Source organism: Tachyglossus aculeatus, chromosome 6 (assembly GCF_015852505.1).
Source record: "Tachyglossus aculeatus isolate mTacAcu1 chromosome 6, mTacAcu1.pri, whole genome shotgun sequence".
Lineage (NCBI taxonomy): Eukaryota > Metazoa > Chordata > Mammalia > Monotremata > Tachyglossidae > Tachyglossus > Tachyglossus aculeatus.
This window is the reverse complement of record NC_052071.1, coordinates 4954589-4979704: the sequence shown is the minus strand read 5'-3', so window position 1 is coordinate 4979704 and position 25116 is coordinate 4954589. Positions and strand designations below refer to the sequence as shown.

Genomic DNA, 25116 nt, shown 5'->3' with positions numbered 1-25116 from the left:
TTTTCCCTCTCCTCCCCCTCCCCACAGCACCTGTATATATGTTTGGACAGATTTATTACTCTATTAATTTTACTTGTCCATACTGGCTATTCTATTTATTTTGTTAATTCATTCATTCATTCAATCGTATTTATTGAGCGCTCACTGTGTGCAGAGCACTGGATTAAGCGCTTGGGAAATACAAGTTCATTCATTCATTCGATCAATCGTATCTATTGAGCGCTTACTGTGTGCACAGCACTGGATTAAGCGCTTGGGAAGTACAAGTTCATTCATTCATTCAATCGTATCCATTGAGCACTTACTGTGTGCAGAGCACTGGATTAAGTGCTTGGGAAGGACAAGTTCATTCATTCATTCAATCATATTTATTGAGTGCTTACTGTGTGCAGAGCGCTGGATTAAGCGCTTGGGAAGTACAAGTTCATTCATTCATTCAATCGTATTTATTGAGCGCTTACTGTGTGCAGAGCACAGGATTAAGCGCTTGGGAAATCCAAGTTCATTCATTCATTCAATCAATCGTATCTATTGAGCGCTTACTGTGTGCAGAGCATTGGATTAAACGCTTGGGAAGTACAAGTTCATTCATTTATTCAATCGTATCCATTGAGCACTTACTGTGTGCAGAGCACTGGATTAAGCGCTTGGGAAGTACAAGCTCATTCATTCAATCGTATTTATTGAGCGCTTACTGTGTGCAGAGCACTGGATTAAGCGCTTGGGAAATACAAGTTCATTCATTCATTCAATCAATCGTATCTATTGAGCGCTTACTGTGTGCAGAGCACTGGATTAAGTGCTTGGAAAGTACAAGTTCATTCATTTATTCAATCGTATCCATTGAGCACTTACTGTGTGCAGAGCACTGGATTAAGCGCTTGGGAAGTACAAGCTCATTCATTCAATCGTATTTATTGAGCGCTTACTGTGTGCAGAGCACTGGATTAAGCGCTTGGGAAATACAAGTTCATTCATTCATTCAATCAATCGTATCTATTGAGCGCTTACTGTGTGCAGAGCACTGGATTAAGTGCTTGGAAAGTACAAGTTCATTCATTCAATCGTATTTATTGAGCGCTTACTGTGTGCAGAGCACTGGATTAAGCGCTTGGGAAATACAAGTTCATTCATTCAATCAATCGTATCTATTGAGCGCTTACTGTGTGTAGAGCACTGGATTAAGCGCTTGGGAAGGACAAGCTCATTCATTCATTCAATCGTATCTATTGAGCGCTTACTGTGCGCAGAGCACTGGATTAAGCGCTTGGGAAGGACAAGCTCATTCATTCATTCAGTCATATGTATTGAGCGCTTACTGTGTGCAGAGCACTGGATTAAGCGCTTGGGAAGTACAAGCTCATTCATTCATTCAATCAATCATATCTATTGAGCGCTTACTGTGTGCAGAGCACTGGATTAAGCGCTTGGGAAGGACAAGCTCATTCATTCATTCAATCGTATCTATTGAGCGCTTACTGTGTGCAGAGCACTGGATTAAGCGCTTGGGAAGGACAAGTTCATTCATTCATTCAATCAATCGTATCTATTGAGCGCTTACTGTGTGCAGAGCACTGGATTAAGCGCTTGGGAAGTACAAGCTCATTCATTCAATCGTATCTACTGAGGGCTTACTGTGTGCAGAGCACTGGATTAAGTCCTTGGGAAATACAAGTTCATTCATTCATTCAATTAATCATATCTATTGAGCGCTTGCTGTGTGCAGAGCACTGGATTAAGCGCTTGGGAAGTACAAGCTCATTCATTCAATCGTATTTACTGAGGGCTTACTGTGTGCAGAGCACTGGATTAAGCGCTTGGGAAGTACAAGCTCATTCATTCAATCGTATTTACTGAGGGCTTACTGTGTGCAGAGCACTGGATTAAGCGCTTGGGAAGTACAAGTTCATTCATTCATCAATCAATCAATCGTATCTATTGAGCGCTTACTGTGTGCAGAGCACTGGATTAAGCGCTTGGGAAGTACAAGTTCATTTATACATTCAATCGTATTTATTGAGCGCTTACTGTGTGCAGAGCACTGGATTAAGCGCTTGGGAAGTACAAGTTCATTCATTCATTCAATCAATCGTATCTATTGAGCGCTTACTGTGTGCAGAGCACTGGATTAAGCGCTTGGGAAGTACAAGCTCATTCATTCATCCAATCGTATTTATTGAGCGCTTACTGTGTGCAGAGCACTGGATTAAGCGCTTGGGAAGTACAAGCTCATTCATTCATCCAATCATATTTATTGAGCGCTTACTGTGTGCAGAGCACTGTACTAAGCGCTTGGGAAGTCCAAGTTGGCAACATGGACCCAACAGCAGGCTCACAGTCTAGATCACAGTTAATGATGCACATCTAGCTTTACGTCTATTTATTCTGACGACTCGACACCCGTCCACATGTTTTGTTTTGTTGTCCGTCTCCCCCTTCTAGACTGTGAGCCCGTCGTTGGGTAGGGACCGTCTCTATCTGTTGCCAACTTGGACTTCCCAAGCGCTCAGTACAGTGCTCTGCACACAGTAAGCGTTCAATGAATACGATGGAATGAATGAATGAATTTCATTCCATCGTATTTATTGAGCGCTTACTGTGTGCAGAGCACTGTACTGAGCGCTTGGGAAGTCCAAGTTGGCAACATGAAAGAATGACAGCCGGGGCTTGGGAGTCGGAGGTCGTGGGTTCTAATGCCGGCTCCGCCGCCTGTCACTTCTCTGGGCCTCGGTTCCCTCATCTGGAAAATGGGGGTGAAGGCTATGAGCCCCACCGGGGACAACCTGATCACCTTGTCTCTCCCCCAGGCCTCAGGACGGTGCTTGACACAGAGGAAGCGCTTAACAAATACCATCATTACTATACCAACCGGCAGATGCGTGGTGGAGCCGGGATTAGAACCCACGACCTCTGATTCCCAGGCCCCGGACTCGGCGCTTAATGCCCGGATCTGTCATTTCCCTATTTCTGCTATCAATCAATCATATTTATTGAGCGCTTACTATGTGCACAGCACTGTACTAAGCGCTTGGGAAGTACAAATTGGCAACATATAGAGACAGTCCCAACATTGGGCTCACAGTCATTCACTCAATTGTATTTATTGAGCGCTTACTGTGCGCAGAGCATTCATTCATTCGTATTTATTGAGCGCTTACTGTGCGCAGAGCGCTGGACTAAGCGCTTGGGAAGTCGGCAACCTAACGATACTACGGACGTACGACATACTAACATCCGTCTCCCCCTCTAGACTGTCAGCTCCTTGTGGGCAGGCCTGCCAACTCGCCCGAGTGCTCGCTACAGTGCTCCGCACTCAATACCACCGATGGCCTCGCCCTCGGAGGTGCCCTGTACATAGTGAGCTGTATATATGTTTGTATGTATTTATTACTCTATTTTATTTGTACATATTTATTCTATTTATTTTATTTTGTTAGTATGTTTGGTTTTGTCTCCCCCTTTTAGACTGTGAGCCCACTGTTGGGTAGGGACCGTCTCTATATGTTGCCAACTTGTACTTCCCAAGCGCTTAGTCCAGTGCTCTGCACACAGTAAGCGCTCAATAAATACGACTGAATGAATGAATGCGCTTAGTCCAGTGCTCTACACCCAGTAAGCGCTCACTAAATACGAATGAATGAATGAATAAATACCACGGATTCATTCAGTCGTATTTATGGATACGATATGGATTCTTTAGAGAAGCAGAGTGGCTCAGTAGGAAAGAGCCCGGGCTTTGGAGTCAGAGGTCATGGGTTCAAATCCCAGCTCCGCCAATTCTCAGCCGTGGGACTTTGGGCAAGTCACTTCACTTCTCTGGGCCTCAGTTCCCTCATCTGGAAAATGGGGATGAGGACTGGGAGCCCCCCGAGGGACAACCTGATCACCTTGTATCCTTCCCAGCGCTTAGAACGGTGCTTTGCACATAGTAAGCGCTTTATAAATGCCACTATTATGGAGAGCTTACTGGGTGCAGAGCACTGTACTAAGCGCTTGGGAAGTACAAGGTGGCAACATAGACTGTGAGCCCACTGTTGGGTAGGGACTGTCTCTATATCATCAATCGTATTTATTGAGCGCTTACTATGTGCAGAGCACTGTACTAAGCGCTTGGGAAGTACAAACTGGCAACATATAGGGACAGTCCCTACCCAACAGTGGGCTCACAGTCTATGTTGCCACCTTGTACTTCCCAAGCGCTTAGTACCGTGCTGTGCACCCAGTAAGCGCTCCATAATAATGGCATTTATTAAGCGCTTAGTCTATGTTGCCAACTTGTACTTCCCAAGCGCTTAGTGCAGTGCTCTGCACACGGTAAGCGCTCAATAGATACGATCGATTGATATAGAGACGGTCCCTACCCGACAGCGGGCTCCCGGACCGCTGGAAGGACTGGACGAGCCCCCTGCCGAAACGCGGCCCGTGCCGCCCCCCAACCCAAGCGGGACTCCCCAGCGCGCCCTCGCACCCGGCTCCACCCTGGCCGGCGGCCCCCCGAATGGGGCGAGAAGCGGCCCGGTGCCCGCCCCCCGGCCCCGGTGCCCGCCCCCCGGCCCCGGTGCCCGCCCCACTCACTCTGGCTGTTGGCCTGCTGCCCGTTGGCGGGCATGGGCGGCTGGTGGTGCAACTTGCGGGGGGCATGGTTCTGCTTCTCCGGGTTAAACCCTTTACCGCCCTGCATCTTGGCACCCTGCGGAGACAAATCCATCCATCCTGAGCGTTCACTACGTGCGGAGCGCCGTACTGGACGCTTGGGAAAAAAGACGGCGCAACGGAATTGGCCGACACCTTCTCTGCCCACGACCTGTGTGTAAGCACACATTTATTACTCTATTTATTTGGACTGTGAGCCCACTGTCGGGTAGGGACCGCCTCTATATGTTGCCAACGTGTCCTTCCCAAGCGCTTAGTACGGTGCTCTGCACACAGTAAGCGCTCAATAAATACGATTGATGATGATGATGATGATGATGATGACTGAACGCTTGGGAAAAGACGGCGCAACGGAATTGGCCGACACCTTCTCTGCCCACGACCTATGTGTAAGTACACATTTATTACTCTATTTATTTGGACTGTGAGCCCACTGTCGGGTAGGGACCGCCTCTATATGTTGCCAACGTGTCCTTCCCAAGCGCTTAGTACAGTGCTCTGCACACAGTAAGCGCTCAATAAATACGATTGATGATGATGATGATGATGACTGAACGCTTGAGAAAAGACGGCGCAACGGAATTGGCCGACACCTTCTCTGCCCACGACCTATGTGTAAGTACACATTTATTACTCTATTTATTTGGACTGTGAGCCCACTGTCGGGTAGGGACCGTCTCTATACGTTGCCAACGTGTACTTCCCAAGCGCTTAGTACGGTGCTCTGCACACAGTAAGCGCTCAATAAATACGATTGATGATGATGATTGAACGCGTGGGAAAAGACGGCGCAACAGAATTGGCCGACACCTTCTCTGCCCACGACCTGTGTGTATGTACACATTTATTACTCTATTTATTTAGACTGTGAGCCCACTGTCGGGTAGGGACCGCCTCTATATGTTGCCAACGTGTCCTTCCCAAGCGCTTAGTACAGTGCTCTGCACACAGTAAGCGCTCAGTACGACTGAATGAATGAATTTAACTTGTACATGTACTTCCCAAGCGCTTAGTACAGTCCTCTGCAGAGTAAGCGCTCAATACTATTGAATGAATGAACTGAATTACCTTGTACATGTATATGTACATATTTATTACTCTAACTTGTTCATATTTATTCTATTTATTTTACTATGCACACAGTAAGCGCTCAATAAATATGACTGAATGAAGGAATGACATTGAATTTTATTTTATTGTCTGTCTCCCCCTTGTCAACTGTGAGCACGCTGCTGGGTAGGGACCGTCTCTCTATGTTGCCGACTTGGGCTGCCCAAGCGCTTAGTACAGTGCTCTGCACACAGTAAGCACTCAATAAATACAATTGAATGAAGGAATGACATTGGATTCTATTTTATTTTGTTAATATGTTTTGTTTTGTTGTCTGTCTCCCCCTTCTAGACTGTGAGCCCGCTGTTGGGTAGGGACCGTCTCTCTATGTTGCCAACTTGGACTTCCCAAGCGCTTAGTACAGTGCTCTGCACACGGTAAGCGCTCAATAAATACGACTGAAGGAAGGAATGACATTGAATTTTATTTTATTTTGTTAATATGTTTTGTTGTCTGTCTCCCCCTTCAAGACCGTGAGCCCGCTGTTGGGTAGGGACTGTCTCTAGATGTTGCCGACTTGGACTTCCCAAGCGCTTAGTACAGTGCTCCGCACACGGTAAGCGCTCAATAAATACGACTGAATGAAGGAATGACATTGAGTTTTATTTTATTAATATGTTTTATTTTGTTTTCTGTCTCCCCCTTCTATTCATTCATTCAATCGTATTTATTGAGCGCTTACTGTGTTCAGAGCACTGTACTAAGCGCTTGGGAAGTCCAAGCTGGCAACATATAGAGACGGTCCCTACCCAACAGTGGGCTCCCCGTCTAGAAGGGGGGAGACAGACAACAAAATAAAACATATTAACAAAATAAAATAAATAGAATATGTACAAATAAAATAGAGTAATAAGTACGTACAAACATATATACATATATACAGGTGCTGTGGAGACTGTGAGCCCGCTGTTGGGTAGGGACCGTCTCTCTATGTTGCCAACTTGGACTTCCCAAGCGCTTAGTACAGTGCTCTGCACACGGTAAGCGCTCAATAAATACGACTGAATGAAGGAATGACATTTAATTTAATTTAATTTTATTGTGTTAATATGTTTTGTTGTCTGTCTCCCCCTCCTAGACTGTGAGCCTGCTCCTGGGTATAGGGACCGTCTATGTTGCCAACTTGTACTTCCCAAGCGCTTAGTACAGTGCTCTGCACATGGTAAGAGCTCAATAAATACAATTGAATGAAGGACTGACATTGAATTTTATTTTATTTTGTTAATATGTCTTGTTTTGTTGTCTGTCCCCCCCCATCTAGACTGTGAGCCCGCCTGTTGGGTAGGGACCGTCTCTCTATGTTGCCAACTTGTACTTCCCAAGCGCTTAGTACAGTGCTCTGCACACGGTAAGTGCTCAATAAATACGATTGAATGAAGGACTGACACTGAATTTTATTTTATTTTATTACTCTGTTTTGTTTTGTTGTCTGTCTCCCCCTCTAGACTGTGAGCCCGGCTGTTGGGTAGGGACCGTCTCTCTATGTTCCCAACTTGGACTTCCCAAGCGCTCAGTACAGTGCTCTGCCCACTGAAAGCGCTCAGTACAGTGCTCTGCCCACTGAAAGCGCTCAGTCCAGTGCTCTGCCCACTGAAAGCGCTCAGTCCAGTGCTCTGCCCACTGAAAGCGCTCAGTACAGTGCTCTGCACACTGAAAGCGCTCAATACGACTGAATGGATGAATGAATGACAAGCTCGGTAGTCACTCAGTCGTATTTATTGAGCGCTTAAGGTGTGCACAGCACTGGACTGAGCGCTTTGGGGAGACGACGATACAACGATAACCACTGCCGTCCCCCACCCACCCGAGCTGGCGGTCAAGAACCGAGAAAATGCAAATAAAGACAAATAATAGTCACGACCCTAATTATGGCATTTGCTAAGCGCTCTGTGCCTTCTAGACTATAAGCCCGCTGTTGGGTAGGGACCGTCTCTATATGTCGGCAACTTGCACTTCCCAAGCGCTTAGCACAGCGCTCCGCACACCGTGAGCGCTCAATAAATACGAATGAATGAATGCCAGGCACTGTACTAAGCGCCGGGGTGGATCTAAGCGAATCGGGTTGGCCGCAGCCCCTGTCCCACGTGAGGCTCAGCCTCGACCAGTGGCGACTCCGCCACCGCTTCCCCCCATTTTCCTGATGCGGGAACCGAGGCCCGGAGAAGTGACGTGACTCGCCCAAGGTCACCCAGCAGACAGGGGGCAGAGGCGGGATTAGAACCCAGGACCTGCTGACTTCCGGGCAGGCAGAGGTTTGGCCGGGTGAAAACTCGGCTCCGTCCAAACGTCCGGCCTCGTTCCTCGGGACCCCGGCCCGTCCAGGGGTAGAGGGGAGACGCCCCCAGCCTGGGGAGAAACGATTCTATGTACTGAGCGCTTCCCGCTGCACAGTCCTGGACCATGCACTCGGCAGAGTCGTCAGTCAATCGTATTTTTTTGAGCGCTTACCGGGTGCAGAGCACTGTACTAAGCACTCGGGAGAGGGTTTTCAGTCCGTCGATGGTATTTATTGAGTGCTTACTGTGCGCAGAGCACTGTACTAAGCGCTTGGGAGAGATTGTCAGTCACTCAATGGCATTTATTGAGCGCTTAATGTGTGCAGAGAACTGTACTAAGCGCTTGGGAGAGGTTCTCAGTCGGTCGATGGTATTGAGCGCTTACTGTGTGCAGAGCACTGTACTAAGAGCTTGGGAGAGATAGTCGATGGCATTTGAGCACTTAATGTGTGCAGAGCACTGTACTAAGCACTCGGGAGAGGGTTTTCAGTCAGTCAATGGTATTTATTGAGCGCTTATTGTGTGCACAGCACCGTACTAAGCGCTTGGGAGAGCTTGTCAGTCAGTCAATGGCATTTATTGAGTGCTTACTGTGTGCAGAGCACTGTACTAAGCGCTTGGGAGAGCTTGTCAGTCAGTCAATGGCATTTATTGAGTGCTAACCGTGTGCAGAGCACTGTACTAAGCGCTTGGGAGAGGATCTCAGTCAGTCAATGGTATTTATTGAGCGCTGTGTGCAGAGCACTGTACTAAGCGCTTGGGAGAGATAGTCAGCCGATGGCATTTGAGAGCTTAATGTGGGCAGAGCACTGTACTAAGCGCTTGGGAGAGGTTCTCAGTCAGTCAATGGTATTTATTGAGCGCTTACTGTGTGCACAGCACCCTACTAAGCGCTTGGGAGAGGTTGTCAGTCAGTCAATGGCATTTACTGAGCGCTTACTGTGTGCACAGCACCGTACTAAGCGCTTGGGAGAGGTTGTCAGTCAGTCAATGGCATTTATTGAGCGCTTACTGTGTGCAGAGCACTGTACTAAGCGCTTGGGAGAGGTTCTCAGTCAGTCAATGGTATTTATTGAGCGCTTACTGTGTGCAGAGCACTGTACTAAGCGCTTGGGAGAGATAGTCAGTCGATGGCATCTGAGCGCTTAATGTGTGCAGAGCACTGTTCTAAGCACTCGGGAGAGAGTTTTCAGTCAGTCAATGGTATTTATTGAGCGCTTACTGTGTGCAGAGCACTGTACTAAGCGCTTGGGAGAGGTTGTCAGTCAGTCAATGGCATTTATTGAGCACTTAGTGTGCACAGCACCGTACTAAGCGCTGGGGAGAGGTTGTCAGTCAGTCAATGGCATTTATTGAGTGCTAACCGTGTGCAGAGCACTGTACTAAGCGCTTGGGAGAGGTTCTCAGTCAGTCAGTGGTATTTATTGAGCGCTTACCCTGGCCCTGACCATCTTCCCCTGCCTCTACCTCCTTATTTTACTTGTCCATATCTATTCTATTTATTTTATTTTGTTAATATGTTTGGTTTTGTTCTCTGTCTCCCCCTTCTAGACTGTGAGCCCACTGTTGGGTAGGGACCGTCTCTCTATGTTGCCGACTTGGACTTCCCAAGCGCTTAGTACAGTGCTCTGCACACAGTAAGCGCTCAATAAATACGATTGCTTGCAGAGCACTGTACTAAGAGCTTTGGAGAGCTTGTCAGTCAGCCAATGGCATTTATTGAGCACTAACTGTGTGCAGAGCACTGTACTAAGTGCTTGGGAGAGCTTGTCAGTCAATGGCATTTATTGAGCGCTTACTGTGTGCAGAGCACTGTACTAAGCGCTTGGGAGAGGTTCTCAGTCAGTCAGTGGTATTTACTGAGCACTTACTGTGTGCAGAGCACTGTACTAAGCGCTTGGGAGAGGTTCTCAGTCAGTCAGTGGTATTTACTGAGCACTTACTGTGTGCAGAGCACTGTACTAAGCACTTGGGAGAGCCTGTCAGTCAGTTCGTTGTACTTACTGAGTACCTACTGTGTGCAGAGCACTGTACTAAGCACTTGGGAGAGCCTGTCAGTCAGTTCGTTGTACTTACTGAGTACCTACTGTGTGCAGAGCACTGTACTAAGCCCGTTGGTCAATTATATTTATTACGCACCAGGGAGAAGAGCACTGTACCAAGCACCTGCGAGAGTCTGTCGATCGTACTGAGCGCTTACCATGCGCAGAGCACCGGGCTAAGACTGTGAGCCCGTTGTCGGGTAGGGACCGTCTCTCTACGTTGCCAACTTGGACTTCCCGATCGCTTAGTACAGTGCTCTGCACACAGTAGGCGCTCAGTAAATACGACTGAATGAATGGCTAAGCGCTGGGGAGAGGACGATCGAACAATAAACGGACACATTCCCTGCCCGCAGTGAGCGGACGGTCGAGACGGACAGCAACAGAAGTAACGTTGCAGGCGGGGAACGTTTCCGCCAACTGTCGCGCCGCCCTCTCCCAAGCGCTTAGTACAGTGCCCTGGGTGCAGAAAGCGCTCAGTAAATAGCACGGATTGAGGCCAAGCTGGTAGAGGAGCTTCCAGGCTGGAAGAAGAAAGGGGTCAAGGGGGATTTTCTCCCCGGGCCGAGAGCAATCACCAGGAATAACGACAGTCCTATCTGCTAGGCGCCTACTATGTGCTAAGCGCTGGGGGGAGATCAGAAAGATCCCGGGCTCGGGAGTCAGAGGTCGTGGGTTCGAATCCCAGCTCCGCCACGTCTCAGCTGTGTGGCCTTGGGCCAGTCGCTTCCTCTGGGCCTCAGTTCCCTCATCTGCAAAATGGGGATGAAGACTGGGAGCCCCAAGGAGGACGGCCTGATCACCTTGTAGCCCCCCCCCAGCGCTTAGAACAGTGCTTGGCACATAGTAAGCGCTTAACAAATACCAGCATTAGTCACTTCTTTGGGTCACCTCGGCTGGAAAATGGAGATGAAAGACCCTGAGCCCCACGGGGGACAGGGGCCGGGTCCAACCTTGTATCTCCCGCAGCGCTTAGTACAGTGCCCGGCACTTAATAAGCGCTTAACAAATACCGTGATTATTATTATTATTTATTATTATTATTAAGGGCCGTGAACGCCACGTGGGATGGGACTGGATCCGACTTGATTATCTTGTTTCACCCCCAGCGCTTAGTACAGTGCCTGGCACCTAGTAAGCGTTTAACAAATACGACAACTGTTATAATTATTAAAGACTGTGAGTCCCATGTGGGCTTTATTCCTCTGTTCCCCCGGCCCTCCCCAGCGCTTAGTACAGTGCCTGGCACATAGTAATCGCCTCCCAAACACCACATTATCATCGTAACACAATTATTATCACCACTGAAGACCGTGAGCCCCATGTGGGACGTGGGCCGCGTCCACCCCGATTTCCCCAGCATCTAGCACAGTGCTGGGCACATAATAAGCGCCTCCAAAATGCCACATTAACATAACACATCTATTATTACCATTAAAGACTGTAAGCCCCATGTGGGACATGGACTGTGTCCACCCCGATTCCCCCAGCGCCTAGCACAGTGCCTGCCACCTAATAAGCGCCTCCCATACATTATCAATATTATTACACAATTATTATTAGTTTTAAAGACACTGAACCCCAAGTTGGGCGTAAACTCTGGCCACCCCCCCGCTCAGCATAGTACCTGCCACATAATAAGCGCCTCTAATACACATTATTATTATTACTACATAATTATTATTGCGATTAAAGACCACAAGCCCCATGTGGGACGTGTCCACCCCGATTCCCCCACCACTTAGCACAGTGCCTACCACCTAATAAGCGCCTCCCATACATATTACTAATATTATTACACAATTATTATTAGTTTTAAAGACACTAAGCCCCATGTTGGATGCAATCTCTGTCCATCCCGAATCCCCCAGCGCCTAGCACAGTGCCTGCAACCTAATAAGTGCCTCCCACACACATTACCACTATTATCACACAATTATTATTAGTTTTAAAGACACTAAGCCCCATGTTGGACGTAAACTACGTCCAGCCCAATTCCCCCGGAGCCTAGCACAGTGCCTGCCACCTAATAAGCGCCTCCCATACATATTAATATTATTACACAATTATTATGAGTTTTAAAGACTGTGAGCCCCATGTGATACATGAACTCTGTCCACCCCAATTCCCCCACCGCTTAGCACAGTGCCTGCCACATAATAAGCGCCTCCCATTCACATTATTAATATTATTACACAATTATTATTAGCTTTAAAGACACTAAGCCCCATGTGGGCCGTGAACTGTGCCCACCCCGATTCCCCCACCACTTACCACAGTGCCTGCCACCTAATAAGCACCTCCCATGTACATTATTAATATAATTACACAATTATTATTAGTCTTAAAGACCGTGAGCCCCATGTGGGACGTGAACTCTGCCCACCCCGATTCCCCCACCGCTTAGCACAGTGCCTGCCACCTAATAAGCACCTCCCACACATATTATTAATATTATTACTCAATTATTATTAGTTTTAAAGACACTAAGCCACATGTTGGACGTGAACTCTGTCCATTCCGATTCCCCCAGTGCCTAGCACAGTGCCTGCCACCTAATAAGCGCCTCCCATACACATTGCTAATATTATTACACAATTATTACTAGTTTTAAAGACACTAAGCCCCATGTTGGACGTGAACTCTGTCCATCCGGATTCCCCCAGCGCTTAGTACAGTGCCTGCCACCTAATAAGTGCCTCCCAAATACCAATTATTATTATTACACAATTATTATTAATTTTAAAGACACTGAGCCCCATATGAGACGTGAACAATGTCCATCCCAATTCCCCCACTGCTTAGCACAGTGCCATGCCACCTAATAAGCGCCTCCCATACATATTATCATTACACAATTATTATTAGTTTTAAAGACCGTAAGTCCCATGCGGGATGTAAACTGTGCCCACCCCGATTCCCCCAGCGCCTAGTACAGTGCCTGCCACCTAATAAGCGCCTCCGAAATACCCGTTATTATTATTAGTTTTAAAGACACTAAGCCCCACGTGGGCCGTGTCCACCCCAATTCCCCCACCGCTTAGCACAGTGCCTGCCTCCTAATAAGCACCTCCCACACATATTATTAGTATTATTACACTATTATTATTAGTTTTAAAGACACTAAGCTCCATGGTGGACGTGAACTCTGTCCACCCCGATTCCCCCAGCGCCTAGCATAGTGCCTGCCACCTAATAAACGCCTCCCATTCACATTATTAATATTATTATACAATTATTATTCGTTTTAAAGACCGTGAGCCCCATGTGGGACGTGAACTCTGTCCACCCCGAGTCTCCCAGTGCCTAGCACAGGGCCCGCCATCTAATAATCGCCTCCCCCACATATTATTAATATTACTACATTATTATTAGTTTTAAAGACACTGAACCCCATGTTGGACGTAAACTATGTCCATCCGGAATCCCCCAGCGCTTAGCACAGTGCCTGCCACGTAATAAGCGCCTCCCACTCACGTTAATAATATTACACAATTATTATTAGTTTTAAAGACAACGAACCCCATGTGGGACGTAAACTGTGTCCACCCCGAATCCCCCAGCGCCTAGCACAGTGCCTGCCACCTAATAAGCGCCTCCCATTCACATTATTAATATTATTACACAATTATTATTAGTTTTAAAGACACTGAACCCCATGTGGGACGTAAACTATGTCCACCCCGAATCCCCCAGCACTTAACACAGTGCCTGCCACCTAATAAGCGCCTCCCATTCACATTAATATTATTACACAATTATTATTAGTTTTAAAGACACTGAACCCCATGTGGGACGTAAACTATGTCCACCCCGAATCCCCCAGCGCCTAGCACAGTGCCTGCCACCTAATAAGCTCCTCCCACACATTATTAGTATTATTACACAATTATTATTAGTTTTAAAGTCACTGAAACCCATATTGGAAGTAAATTATGTCCATCCGGAATCCCCCAGCGCCAATCAGTGCCTGCCACCTAATAAGCGCCTCCCATTCACATTATTAACACTATTACACAATTATTATTAGCTTTAAAGACACTAAGCCTCAGGTGCGACGTGAACTGTGCCCACCCCGATTCCTCCAGGGCCTAGCACAGTGCCTGCCACCTAATAAACGCCTCCCATTCGTATTAATAATATTATCACATAATTATTATTAGTTTTAAAAACACTAAGCCCCATGTAGGACGTGAACTGTGCCCACCCCGATTCCGCCAGGGCCTAGCACAGTGCCTGCCACCTAATAAACACCTCCCATTCGTATTATTAATATTATTACATAATTATTATCAGTTTTAAAGACACTAAGCCCCATGTAGGACGTGAACTGTGCCCACCCCGATTCCGCCAGGGCCTAGCACAGTGCCTGCCACCTAATAAACGCCTCCCGTTCGTATTATTAATATTATTACATAATTATTATCAGTTTTAAAGACACTAAGCCCCATGTAGGACGTGAACTGTGCCCACCCCGATTCCGCCAGGGCCTAGCACAGTGCCTGCCACCTAATAAATGCCTCCCATTTGTATTATTAATATTACATAATTATTATTAGTTTTAAAGACACTAAGCCCCATGTAGGACGTGAACTGTGCCCACCCCGATTCCGCCAGGGCCTAGCACAGCGCCTGCCACCTAATAAGCGCCTCCCGTTCACATTATTAATACTATTACACAGTTATTATTAGTTGTAAAGACACTAAGCCCCATGTGGGACGTAAACTCTGCCCACCCCGAATCCCCCAGCGCCTAGCACAGGGCCTGCCACGTACTAAGCGCCTCCCACAAATATCATTAATATTATTGCACGATTATTATTAGTTGTAAAGACACTAAGCCCCATGTGGGACGTAAACTCTGCCCACCCCGAATCCCCCAGAGCCTAGCACAGTACCTACCACGTAATAAGTGCCTCCCATATTATTAGTATTACACAATTATTATTAGTTTTAAAAACACTGAACCCCATGTTGGACGTGAACTCTGTCCACCCCGAATCTCCCAGTGCCTAGCACAGGGCCCGCCATCTAATAAGCACCTCCCACACATATTATTAACATTACTACATTATTATTAGTTTTAAAGACACTGAACCCCATGTTGGACGTAAACTATGTCCATCCGGCATCCCCCAGCGCTTAGCACAGTGCCTGCCACGTAATAAGCGCCTCCCCCACATATCATTAATATTACACGATTATTAGTAGTTTTAAAGACACTAAGCCCCATGTGGGACGTAACCTCTGTCCACCCCGAATCCCCCAGCGCCTAGCACAGGGCCTGCCATGTAATAAGCGCCTCCCACACGTATCATTAATATTATTACACGATTATTATTAGTTGTAAAGACACTAGGCCCCATGTGGGACGTAAACTCTGCCCATCCCGAATCCCCCAGCGCCTAGCACAGGGCCTGCCACGTAATAAGCGCCTCCCACACGTATCATTAATATTATTACACGATTATTATTAGTTGTAAAGACACTAGGCCCCATGTGGGACGTAACCTCTGTCCACCCCGAATCCCCCAGCGCCTAGCACAGGGCCTGCCGCGTACTAAGCGCCTCCCCCACATATCATTAATATTATTACACGATTATTATTAGTTGTAAAGACACTAGGCCCCATGTGGGACGTAACCTCTGTCCACCCCGAATCCCCCAGCGCCTAGCACAGGGCCTGCCACGTACTAAGCGCCTCCCACAAATATCATTAATATTATTACACGGTTATTATTAGTTTTATCCCACACATATCATTAGTATTACTGCACGATTATTATTACTTTTAAAGACACTAGGCCCCATGTGGGACGTAACCTCTGCCCACCCCGAATCCCCCAGCGCCTAGCACAGGGCCTGCCACGTAATAAGCACCTCCCACACATATCATTAATATTATTACACGTACTAAGCGCCTCCCACATACCAATTATTAACATTATTACCCCATTATGGTCATTATTAAAGGCCGTGAGCCCCACCCCGGTTCCCCCAGCGCTTAGCCCAGTAGGCGCTCAACACGTACGACGGAGTGACTGTACTGAGCACCCCCACCTTTAAAAAAGGAAAAAAAAAAAACCCCACCCCCACCTCCCACGCCAACCACACGGTACCGCCAGGAGCCCGTCTCACGTAGCCGGAAGTGGGGGGGCGCTTAGTACAGTGCTCGGCACCCCCGTAAGCGCTCAGTAAGTAGGGCTTTAGCCACGGTTATCGAACGAAGACTGCAGTTCTTCTCAGGGGGAAACTGAGGCTGGGGGGGGTGCGGGGCAAGCCCGGAGGCGGCGTGGAGGAGGAGGAGCAGGAGGCCGCGCCGACCCCCTCACGCACCGCCGTCGCCCGAGCAGCCGCGCCGCGCGGCCTCGCCCGACCCGAGAAAAGAGCGCGCGGCCGCCGGAAGTGCGCAACCTACCCCCGCCTCCCCCGCGCCCCATTGGCCGCCGCCGCCGCCCGTCTTCCCGCCGCCGCCTCCTATTGGCCGGCGCCCGCCGCGGGCCCCGCCCCGCCGCCCGCCGAGCAGCAGGGTAGGGTGAGGCGCGGAGGGGGACAAAGAGGGGGCGGGCGGCGGCGGCGCGCCTGCGCGGGGCTGGGGGGCGGAGCCACTGCGCCTGCGCGGAGGTGGAGGGGGCGGCACCGCGCCTGCGCGGGCCGGGTGGCGCGGAGGCCCGCCATCGAGGTCGCGCGCCTGCGCAGAACGCAGCCCCCCCCCCCGCCCCGCTCCCTTTCCGGCCTTGGTAATTAAATTAATTTATTCATAAAGGCATTTAATAATAATAATAATGATAATACTGGCATTTATAAAGGGCTTACTATGTGCCAAACACTGTTCTAAGCGCTGGGGAGGTGATCAGGTTGTCCCATGTAGGGGGCTCAGTCTTCATCCCCATTTTCCAGAAGAGGTCACTGAGGCCCAGAGAATACTAATAATAATAATGATAGCATTTATTGAAAGCTTACTATGCGCAAAGCACTGTTCTAAGCGCTGGGGAGGTGACAAGGTGATCAGGTTGTCCCATGTGGGGCTCACAGTCTTCATCCCCATTTGACAGATGAGGTCACTGAGGCCCAGAGGATAATAATAATAATAATAATAGTGGCATTTATTAAGCGCTTACTATGTGCCAAGCACTGTTCTCAATAAATACGATTGATGAGGAGGAGGAGGAGGAGGAGGTGACAAGGTGATCAGGTTGTCCCATGTGGGGCTCACAGTCTTCATCCCCATTTTCCAGATGAGGTCACTGAGGCCCACAGAATAATAATAATAATAATAATAATAATAGTGGCATTTATTAAGCACCTACTATGTGCCAAACACTTTTCTAAGCGCTGGGGAGGTGACAAGGTGATCAGGTTGTCCCATAGGAGGCTCACAGTCTTAATCCCCATTTTACAGATGAGGTCACTGAGGCCCAGAGAAGTGAAGTGACTTGCCCAAAGTCACACAGCTAACTATTGACAGTGCGGGAATTCGAACCCATGACCTCTGACTCCAAAGCCCGGGCTCCTTCCACTGAGCCATGCTGCTTCTCTTAATTGATTAATGGTAAATAAATTAATTCATTAATAAAGGCATTTAATAATAATAATAATAATAATAATGGCATTTATTAAGCGCTTACTATGTGCAAAGCACTGTTCTAAGCGCTGGGGAGGTTACAAGGTGATCAGGTTGTCCCATGTGGGGCTGACAGTCTTCATCCCCATTTTCCAGATGAGGTCACTGAGGCCCAGAGAAGTGAAGTGACTTGCCCAAGGTCATACAGCTGACAATTGACAGCCCTGGGATTCGAACCCATGACCATTCATTCATTCATTCATTCAATAGTATTTATTGAAAGCTTACTGTGTGCAGAGAACTGTACTAAGCACTTTCCACTGAGCCACGCTGCTTCTCATCCCCATTTTAAAGATCAATCAATCATCAATCAATCAAAAGATGAGGGAACTGAGGCACAGAGACATTGTATCTCGCCCAAGGTCACACAGAGGGCACATGGCGGAAAAAATAATAATCATAATGACGACTGTGGTATTTGTTAAGGACAAAATAACAACAGACACATTCCCTGATAGTTTTCAGCTGATAGTTTTGAGGGGGAGCACTTATTTAGCGCTTACTGTGTGCAGAACACTGGACTAAACGCTTGGGAGAGGAGAATTTAACAGGGTTAATCAATCCATCATACTTATTGAGTACATACTGCGTGCAGAGCACTGTACTAAGCACTTGGAAGAGCGCAAAATAATAACAGACCCATTCCCCGCCCATAATGAGCTGACAGTTTAGAGGGGGAGCGCTTATTTAGCGCTTACTGTGTGCAGAGCACTGGACTAAGCGCTTGGGAGAGGAGAATTTAACAGGGTTAATCAATCTACCATATTTATTGAGTACATACTATGTGCAGAGTACTGTACTAAGCACTTGGAAGAGGAGAATTTAACAGAGTTAATCAATGCATCATACTTATTAAGTACTTACTGTGTGCAGAGCACTGTACTAAGCGCTTGGGAGAGGAGAATTTAACAGGGTTAATCAATCCATCGTACTTATTCAGTACGTACTTACTGTGTGCAGAGCACTGTACTAAGCACTTGGAAGAGCGCAAAATAATAACAGACCCATTCCCCGCCCATAATGAGCTGACAGTTTAGAGGGGGAGTGCTTATTTAGCGCTTACTGTGTGCAGAGCACTGGACTAAGCGCTTGGGAGAGGAGAATTTAACAGGGTCAATCAATCTATCATATTTATTGAGTACATACTTACTATGTGCAGAATACTGTACTAAGCGCTTGGGAGAGGAGAATTTAACAGAGTTAATCAATGCATCATATTTATTAAGTACTTACTGTGTGCAGAGTACTGTACTAAGCGCTTGTGAGAGGAGAATTTAACAGAGTTAATCAATGCATCATATTTATTAAGTACTTACTGTGTGCAGAGCACTGTACTAAGCGCTTGGGAGAGTACAAAATAACAACAGACCCATTCCCCGCCCATAATGAGCTGACAGCTTTGAGGGGAGCGCTTATTTAGCGCTTACTGTGTGCAGAACACTGGACTAAGCGCTTGGGAGAGGTGAATTTAACAGAGTTAATCAATGCATCATACTTATTAAGTACTTACTGTGTGCAGAGCACTGTACTAAGCGCTTGGGAGAGGAGAATTTAACAGAGTTAATCAATCCATCATACTTATTGAGTACGTACTTACTGTGTGCAGAGCACTGTGCTAAGCACTTGGAAGAGCGCAAAATAATAACAGACCCATTCCCCGCCCATAATGAGCTGACAGTTTAGCGGGGGAGCGCTTATTTAGCGCTTACTGTGTGCAGAGCACTGGACTAAGCGCTTGGGAGAGGAGAATTTAACAGGGTTAATCAATCTATCATATTTATTGAGTGCATACTTACTATGTGCAGAGTACTGTACGAAGCGCTTGGGAGAGGAGAATTTAACAGAGTTAATCAATGCATCATACTTATTAAGTACTTACTGTGTGCAAAGTACTGTACTAAGCGCTTGGAAGAGGAGAATTTAACAGAGTTAATCAATCCATCATATTGAGTACGTACTTCCTGTGCGCAGAGCACTGTACTAAGCACTTGGGAGACTACAAAATAATAACAGACCCATTCCCCGCCCATAATGAGCTGACAGTTTAGAGGGGGAGCGCTTATTTAGCGCTTACTGTGTGCAGAGCACTGGACTAAGCGCTTGGGAGAGGAGAATTTAACAGGGTTAATCAATCTATCGTATTTATTGAGTACGTGCTTACTATGTGCAGAGTACTGTACTAAGCGCTTGGGAGAGGAGAATTTAACAGAGTTAATCAATGCATCATACTTATTAAGTACTTACTGTGTGCAGAGCACTGTACTAAGCGCTTGGGAGAGGAGAATTTAACAGGGTTAATCAATCCATCGTACTTATTCAGTACGTACTTACTGTGTGCAGAGCACTGTACTAAGCACTTGGAAGAGCGCAAAATAATAACAGACCCATTCCCCGCCCATAATGAGCTGACAGTTTAGAGGGGGAGCGCTTATTTAGCGCTTACTGTGTGCAGAGCACTGGACTAAGCGCTTGGGAGAGGAGAATTTAACAGAGTTAATCAATCCATCATACTTATTAAGTACTTACTGTGTGCAGAGCACTGTACTAAGTGCTCGGGAGAGGAGAATTTAACAGAGTTAATCAATCCATCATACTTATTAAGTACTTACTGTGTGCAGAGTACTGTACTAAGCGCTTGGGAGAGGAGAATTTAACAGTTAATCAATCCATCATACTTGTTGAGTACGTACTTACCGTGTGCAGAGCACTGTACTAAGCACTTGGGAGACTACAAAATAATAACAGACCCATTCCCCGCCATAAGGAGATGACAGTTTAGAGGGGGAGCGCTTATTTAGCGCTTACGGTGTGCAGAGCACTGGACTAAGCGCTTGGGAGAGGAGAATTTAACAGGGTCAGTCAATCTATCATATTTATTGAGTACATACTTACTATGTGCAGAGTATTGTACTAAGCGCTTGGTAGAGGAGAATTTAACAGAGTTAATCAATGCATCATACTTATTAAGTACTTACTGTGTGCAAAGTATTGTACTAAGCGCTTGGAAGAGGAGAATTTAACAGAGTTAATCAATCAATCATATTTATTGAGCGCTTACTGTGTGCAGAGCACTGTACTAAGCGCTTGGGAAGTCCAAGTTGGCAACATCTAGAGACAGTCCCTACCCGACAGTGGGCTCACAGTCTAAAAGGGGGAGACAGAGAACAAAACCAAACATACTAACAAAATAAAATAAATAGAATAGATATGTACAAGTAAAATAGAGTAATAAATATGTACAAACATATATCCATTGTACTTATTGAGTACATACTGTGCGCAGAGCACTGTACTAAGCACTTGGGAGACTACAAAATAATAACAGACCCATTCCCCGCCATAAGGAGATGACAGTTTAGAGGGGGAGCGCTTATTTAGCGCTTCTCATCATCATCATCATCATCATCAATCGTATTTATTGAGCGCTTACTGTGTGCAGAGCACTGGACTAAGCGCTTGGGAGAGGAGACTATAACAGAGCTAATCAATCCATCATACTTATTGAGTATGTACTTACTATGTGAAGAGCTTACTCATCATCATCATCATCAATCGTATTTATTGAGCGCTTACTGTGTGCAGAGCACTGGACTAAGCGCTTGGGAGAGGAGACTATAACAGAGCTAATCAATCCATCATACTTATTGAGTATGTACCTACTATGTGAAGAGCACTGTACTGAGCACTTGGGAGGGGACAATACAACAGATTTAGCAGGCATGTTCCCTGCCCACAACGAATTTCCACTCTAGAGGGGGAGATAATAATGATAATAATCGTGGCATTTGTTAATATTATTATTATTACAGTACCTGTGAAGCGCTGTTCTAAGCGTTGGGGTAGATACAAGGTCATCAGGCTGTCCCCCGTGGGGCTCACAGTCTCCATCCCCATTTTACAGATGAGGGAACTGAGGCCCAGAGAAGTGAAGTGACTGGCCCAAGGTCACACAGCAGACAAGCGGCAGAGCCGGGATTAGAACCCAGGACCTTCTGACTCCAAGGCTCCAGGCTCTGCCCACAACACGCTTACACTCCAGAGGAGGAGACGGTAGACACAGTCCCTAACCTCCACGCGGTGTGGCACAGTGGGTAGAGCCTGGGCCCGGGAGCCAGAAGGTCCTGGGTTCTAATCCCGACTCCTCCACGTGCCTGCTGGGTGACCTTGGGTGAGCCACTTCACTCCTCTGGGCCTCAGTTCCCTCATCTGTCAAATTCATGCACGCTTAGAGAAGCAGCGTGGCTCAGTGGAAAGAGCCAGAGGTCATGGGTTCAAATTCCGGCTCCGCCAACTGTCAGCTGTGTGACTTTGGGCAAGTCGCTTCACTTCTCTGGGCCTCAGCGACCTCATCTGGAAAATGGGGATGAAGACTGTGAGCCCCCCGTGGGACAACCTGATGGCCTTGCAACCTCCCCAGCGCTTGGAACGGTGCTTTGCACATAGAAAGCGTTTAATAAATGCCATTAATATTATTATTGTTGTTATTATTCCTTCAGTTGTTGTTTAGCTGCGTGCAAAGCACTGTACTAAGCGCTTGGGAGAGGAACAGACATGGTTCCCTGCCCACAGAGAGCTCACACTCTAGGGGTCAAATGGGGATGGAGACAGTGAGCCCCACGTGGGACGGGGGCTGTGTCCAACCTGATTTCCATGTGTCCACCCCAGCGCTTAGTACAGTGCCTGGCACATAGTAAGCGCTTAACAAATACCATCATCATTATAATTACACTTCAGAGGGGGAGATGGTAGGCACGTTCCGGGCCCACAGGGGGCTTACGGTCCCTCAGCTCCTGAAGTTTTCCCAGTTTTCCAGGGTTCCCGCGGGAATGCCAGGCCCCGAGCCCCGAGGCGGCGTTGCCCACCGGGCTTCACAGCCGCTGCCAACCGGACCATCACCGAACAGGCAACGCCGGGGTTTCCATGGTTTCACGGGGACCCAACCAGCACCGCTGTTGCCGTGGTTACCGAGCGGCCCAACTGATACCATCTCCATGGTTACGGGGGGGGGGGAATCCATCCAAGCACCGTAGCCCACCAGGACCCCCCCCCAAATCCCCGTTTTCCCCCAAACCGACGGCCTCACGGTCTTCAGCCTCACCCCAAGATCAATCAATCAATCAATCGTATTTATTGAGCGCTTACTATGTGCAGAGCACTGTACTAAGCGCTTGGGAAGTACAAATTGGCAACATATAGAGACAGTCCTTACCCAACAGTGGGCTCACAGTCTAAAAGATTGAATGAATTCAATCGTATTTACTGAGCGCTTACTGTGTGCAGAGCACTGTACTAAGCGCTTGGGAAGTCCAAGATCTGGCCCTATCCACTCCACCTTCACAGCCTCATGAATGATAATTACTTGAGGCATTGGTGAGGCGCCTACTATGTGCCAGGCGCTCAATAAATACCATTGACTGACTGAGAACCTCTCCCAAGTGCTTAGTACGGTGCTCTGCGCACATTAAGCGCTCAAATGCCATTGACTGACTATCTCTCCCAAGCGCTTAGTACAGTGCTCTGCACACAGTAAGCGCTCAATAAATACCACTGACTGACTGAGAACCTCTCCCAAGCTGTACTGGGCGCTGGGGTGGATCCCAGCAAATCGGGACGGACGCGGTCTCCATCCCCATTTCTAGACCGTGAGCCCACTGTCAGGTAGGGACCGTCTCTCTATGTCGCCAACTTGGACTTCCCAGGCGCTCAGTACAGTGCTCTGCACGCAGTAAGCGCTCAATAAATACGACTGAATGAAATTTACCGAGGAGGGAACCGAGGCCCAGAGAAGTGACGGGACTCGCCCAAGGTCACGCAGCATAGAGAAGCGGCGTGGCTCAGTGGAAAGAGCCCGGGCTCTGGAGTCAGAGGTCACGGGTTCAAATCCCGGCTCCGCCACTTGTCAGCTGTGTGACTTTGGGCGAGTCACTTCACTTCTCTGAGCCTCAGTTCCCTCATCTGGAAAATGGGGATGAAGACTGTGAGCCCCCCGTGGGACAGCCTGATCACCTTGTAACCTCCCCAGCGCTTAGAACGGTGCTTTGCACATAATAAGTACTTAATAAATGCCATTATTATTATTATTAGAGTGAGGTCACCTGCCTGCTATGTGTCCTTGGGCAAGTCACTTCACTCCTCCGGGCCTCAGTTCCCTCATCTGGAAAACGGGGATGAAGACGGTGAGCCCCATGCGGGACAGGGACTGTGTATTATACATTCAATCATATATAATAAGAATAATGATAGCATTTATTAAGCACTTACTATGTGCTAAGCCCTGGAAATGTTGGTATTTGTTAAGCGCTTACTATGTGCCAAGCACTGTTCTAATCGCTAGGGTAAATACAAGGTAATCAGGTTGTCCCACGTGGGGCTCATAGTCTTAATCCTCATTTTATTCATTCAATCGCATTTATTGAGCGCTTACTGTGCGCAGAGCACTGTACTAAGCGCTTGGGAAGTACAAGTTTGCAACATATAGAGACGGTCCCTACCCAACAGTGGACTCACAGTCTAGAAGGGGGAGACAGACAGCAAAACATATAAACCACATAAAATAAGTAGAATAAATTTGTACAAGTAAAATAAATACATAAATAGAGTAATAAATCTGTACAAACGTTTATACATATATACAGGTGCTGTGCGGAGGGGAAGGAGGTAAGGTGGGGGGGATGGGAAGGGGGATAGAGTGGACAGCCATTTTACAGATGAAGGAACTGAGGCCCAGAGAGGTGAAGTGACTTGCCCAAAGTCACACAGCTGACAGGTGAGGGAGCCGGGATTAGAACCCATGACCTCGGACTCCCAAGCCCGGGCTCTTACCACTAAGCCACACTGCTTCTCTCTCTCTATTGAGCGCTTACTGAATGCAAAGCACTGTACTAAGCGCTTGGGAAGTACAAGTCGGCAGCATATAGAGGAGGTTCCTATTGTCAGCTGTGTGACTTTGGGCAAGTCACTTAACTTCTCTGGGCCTCAGTTCCCTCATCTGGAAAATGGGGATGAAGACTGGGAGCCCCCCGGGGGGACAACCTGATTTCCTTCTATCTACCCAATCAATCAATCGTATTTATTGAGCGCTTACTGTGTGCAGAGCACTGTACTAAGCGCTTGGGAAGTCCAAGTTGGCAACATATAGAGACAGTCCCTACCCAACAGTGGGCTCACAGTCTAAAAGGGGGGAGTCTAAAAGGGGGGGGGGGGAGTCTAAAAGGGGGAAAGATAGAGATAGAGATAGAGAAGCAGTGTGGCTCAGTGGAAAGAGCCCGGGCTTTGGAGTCAGAGGTCATGGGTTCGAATCCCGGCTCTGCCAATTGTCAGCTGTGTGACTTTGGGCAAGTCACTTCACTTCTCTGTGCCTCAGTTACCTCATCTGTCAAATGGGGATTAAGACTGTGAGCCCCATGTGGGA

At 47.6% G+C, this 25116-nt stretch overlaps 1 protein-coding gene across 6 annotated transcripts in view; it reads right to left on the bottom strand.

Annotated features, from left to right (window-relative positions):
- Nucleotides 1–22645, bottom strand: part of NONO (non-POU domain containing octamer binding) — a 40740-nt gene extending 18095 nt beyond the window's left edge. For 2 of the 6 annotated variants that reach the window (XM_038747619.1, XM_038747624.1), the window contains exons 1-2: nt 16201–16409; nt 4576–4690 (exon numbers count right to left, since the gene is read on the bottom strand). In XM_038747619.1, coding sequence (XP_038603547.1) covers nt 4576–4681 — 106 coding nt within the window. In that variant the 5' untranslated portion in view covers nt 4682–4690; nt 16201–16409. The other 4 variants (XM_038747621.1, XM_038747622.1, XM_038747623.1 and 1 more) reach the window with 4 other exon arrangements.
- Nucleotides 22646–25116: the final 2471 nt, after the last annotated feature.